The following is a 3,480-nucleotide window of genomic DNA, read 5'->3' on the forward strand; positions in this document are numbered from 1 at the left end:
TCCTGCTGATGTTAAAGAAGTTTTGGATACATTCCAAATTGCTGCTGAACTAGGGAGTGATTCACTTGGAGCCTATGTGATCTCTATGGCCTCAAGTGTATGACTAATTTCTACCATTTCTTAAATTATGAATACATTTTGTGCTATGTCAGTTGTTGATTCCAGTTATGACATGCAAAATGTGCTCAGATAATCCTCAAATCCTTCATTTTTATTGTTGGCATTTCATTTTACGTGAAAACATTTTCTCTCCCTATAATCTGTCAAGCTGGTTTTGACAAATTTTGTTCTAATATATTATTGGCATTTTAACTCTACAGCTGTAAAGGCTTGGTATTATGTTAAAGAATTGATGTTGGTATTTGATAGAAATGGATTGGGCCCCACGAGTGATGAGGGGGATCTCTTAGTTAATAGAGATGAGGCGAGGCCTAAGCAATGGCGAGTATATGTGAGAATAAGAAAGGGAATGCAGGAAAAATGTGATTGCCTAGCTGGCATAGTGAGTTAATAGTCCACTGATAAATAGGAGTGTACGGGGAAGTAGTTGGATGATTTTTTTGATTTTTCAGTTACACCTTAGAGGTTGGGCAGTGAGAGAATTGTTTTCTCTAACTGAGGAGCATTAGCTCTGGAATCATTTTTTTATTTTCATATCCATTAATACAATAATTCTCTTAATCTAATTCTATCTTATCTCTGCTCTATCATATTCACACTGATAATAATTGACTTTTGCTTGATTACCAGGCAAGTGATGTCCTTGCAGTAGAGCTTTTACAGAAGGATGCACGGCTTGCTGCTATTGGGGAGTCGGGGAGAGCATGTCCCGGTGGAACGTAAGTATGAAACTTTACATGGAACTTATCCATCTTTATGTTAGTGTGATCAAAATGATCCTTAGATAAAAATGTTTTTACTTGTCAATATATTTTTATTGCGAATATGTTAGACCACTTATCAATAGAAATTATAATTGGAAACCCAAAGGGGTAAAAAATGAAGGGTGCTGGGTAAAAATAACTGTATGATACTCTATGATGAATTTGTGGTAATTTGCTTAAAAATATTACAGGTTCTCACTTTAATGTTTCAGAACAGTTAGAATATTTGAATATTAGGACATGTTGGCAACAGGTTGCGGGTGGTCCCGCTATTTGAAACTGTGAAGGACCTAAGAGGAGCTGGTTCAGTCATCCGGAAACTGTTATCAATCGACTGGTATCGTGAACACGTCATTAAGAACCACAATGGGCATCAGGAGGTAACTTTTCAATCAGAAGTTCACTTAATTTTATGTTATGGATATTATGTGAAATTCATGTGATAGTATTATAATTTTGTATACGCAGGTTATGGTTGGATATTCTGATTCTGGTAAAGATGCTGGCCGCTTCACCGCTGCTTGGGAACTATACAAAGCTCAGGAGGATGTTGTAGCTGCTTGCAATGACTATGGTATTAAAGTTACACTTTTCCATGGGCGTGGAGGCAGTATTGGTCGAGGTGGTGGCCCAACATATTTGGCTATTCAATCCCAACCACCCGGATCTGTGATGGTAGGTTATGCATCTTAACTTTATTATATTTATAGTTCTAAAAATTTGCTGTTTTAAACTAATGTTATGAAGAAATGGTGGTTGTAAATTTTGGGACATGACCAGTATCACACTAGAGGGGATGAAGTGTTCATTGGTTCAACTTCAAGGACTTGATTCTTTGTGATCATCAAATGACACACCATTTGGACTATTGGTAGATAATGGTTCATGTAGTCTTTGGTTTACATCGCTTGACTTTGATTTGCTTAATCATGAAATTGTTTAGATTGAATTTAGAGAACATTCACAATGTTAAGAACTTTTAGCCTAGTATTGCATCTGAAGTTTATTGTTTATCATTTACTTGAAAATCAAGTTATATACTTGCATTTCAGATCATATTATGACTAGTCTTTAGAAACATGTTTTCTATTCACTGTTAAAACTGCTAACTGAGTAGAACAATGGGAAGCACAAATTTATTGTTTCATGGTGCATTGCAGGGAACACTTCGTTCGACTGAGCAGGGAGAGATGGTAGAGGCCAAGTTTGGGTTGCCACAGATAGCTGTTAGACAACTTGAAATATACACTACAGCAGTGCTACTTGCAACACTTCGTCCACCCCTCCCACCCCGAGATGAAAATTGGCGTAATCTCATGGAAGAAATCTCAGAGATCAGTTGCCAGTGTTACCGCAATGTAGTCTACGAAAACCCAGAGTTCCTTTCCTACTTCCACGAAGCCACACCTGAAGCAGAACTCGGCTTCCTCAACATAGGTAGCCGCCCTGCAAGAAGGAAGAACACGAGGGGAATCGGACACCTACGTGCTATTCCCTGGGTATTTGCATGGACTCAAACAAGATTTGTTCTTCCAGCTTGGCTTGGAGTTGGAGCAGGTTTGAAAGGTGCTTGTGAGAAAGGTCATAGTGAAGAACTAAAAGCTATGTATAAAGAATGGCCTTTCTTTCAAAGTACCATAGACCTTATCGAGATGGTTTTAGGAAAAGCGGACACTACTATAGCCAAGTACTATGATGAAGCCCTTGTGTCACAGGAGAGGCAAGAACTCGGCCGCGAGCTAAGAAGTGAGCTCTTGACAGCTGAAAAGTTTGTGCTGGTGATTAGTGGACATGAGAAACTTCAGCAGAATAATAGGAGCTTGAGGAGGTTGGTTGAGAATAGACTTCCATTTCTCAATCCTATGAACCTGTTGCAGGTGGAGATACTGAAGAGGTTAAGGCGTGATGATGACAACCTTAAACTCAGGGATGCTTTGCTTATTACTGTGAATGGTATTGCTGCTGGGATGAGGAATACCGGTTGAAGTTGCTTCTCAACAACTACAATAATGTACACAACTTTCAGCCCTAATGATGAATAGTTTGTTTTATATTATGTTCAGTAAAATATTGGTATAACCATAATGGTTGAATGGTTTGTATTGTACACTGAAGATGCATTATATAATGTTAGAATGTGATGTAAATTAAGCTTCTTCTGCAATGTGCCAACATCAGTTAGTAACTAAGGACCTATTTCAACTCTCAAGTGATTATTCCTAAAATGCAATGCTTGAGAGGTTAAGAATAAGATAGTGACTTTTATCTAGTAAACTATTTTCTAATATGATTTTGCTATTATCTAGAGAAATAATCCATTTTCTGCCATCCTTTTGCAGTCCTCCAAACTTGTAAAGATTTGCAACATTAATGTTTTTTTTTTTTTTAATTCTTTTTATTTTTATAATTGATTTATCATTATTATTATTACTATTGGGAATGATGAAAGTATATGAAAAACACAAATATATAAATTTCAGAACATAAATAACATTTATTTTTTTTAGGTGTTTATTTATGTAGAAATTAACCATTGTGATTTGTGAGCATAGTTCAAAAGTCAAAGTTATAAATGGGTTTATAAATGAATATAGAG

The 3,480-nt window shown here is 36.6% G+C and overlaps 1 protein-coding gene across 1 annotated transcript in view; it reads left to right on the forward strand.

Moving 5' to 3' along the window:
• LOC101496857 (phosphoenolpyruvate carboxylase 4) overlaps positions 1–3,040 on the forward strand; it is an 8,722-nt gene extending 5,682 nt beyond the window's left edge. Inside the window, exons 16-20 of the mRNA XM_004496157.4 lie at positions 1–97; positions 751–839; positions 1,138–1,264; positions 1,353–1,559; positions 2,045–3,040. Of these exons, the coding sequence (XP_004496214.1) occupies positions 1–97; positions 751–839; positions 1,138–1,264; positions 1,353–1,559; positions 2,045–2,869 (1,345 nt within the window). The 3' untranslated portion in view covers positions 2,870–3,040. The remainder of the gene's footprint in view (positions 98–750; positions 840–1,137; positions 1,265–1,352; positions 1,560–2,044) is intronic.
• The last annotated feature ends 440 nt before the right edge of the window (positions 3,041–3,480 follow it).

This window comes from Cicer arietinum, chromosome 4 (genome assembly GCF_000331145.2).
Source record: "Cicer arietinum cultivar CDC Frontier isolate Library 1 chromosome 4, Cicar.CDCFrontier_v2.0, whole genome shotgun sequence".
Taxonomy (NCBI): Eukaryota; Viridiplantae; Streptophyta; class Magnoliopsida; order Fabales; family Fabaceae; genus Cicer; species Cicer arietinum.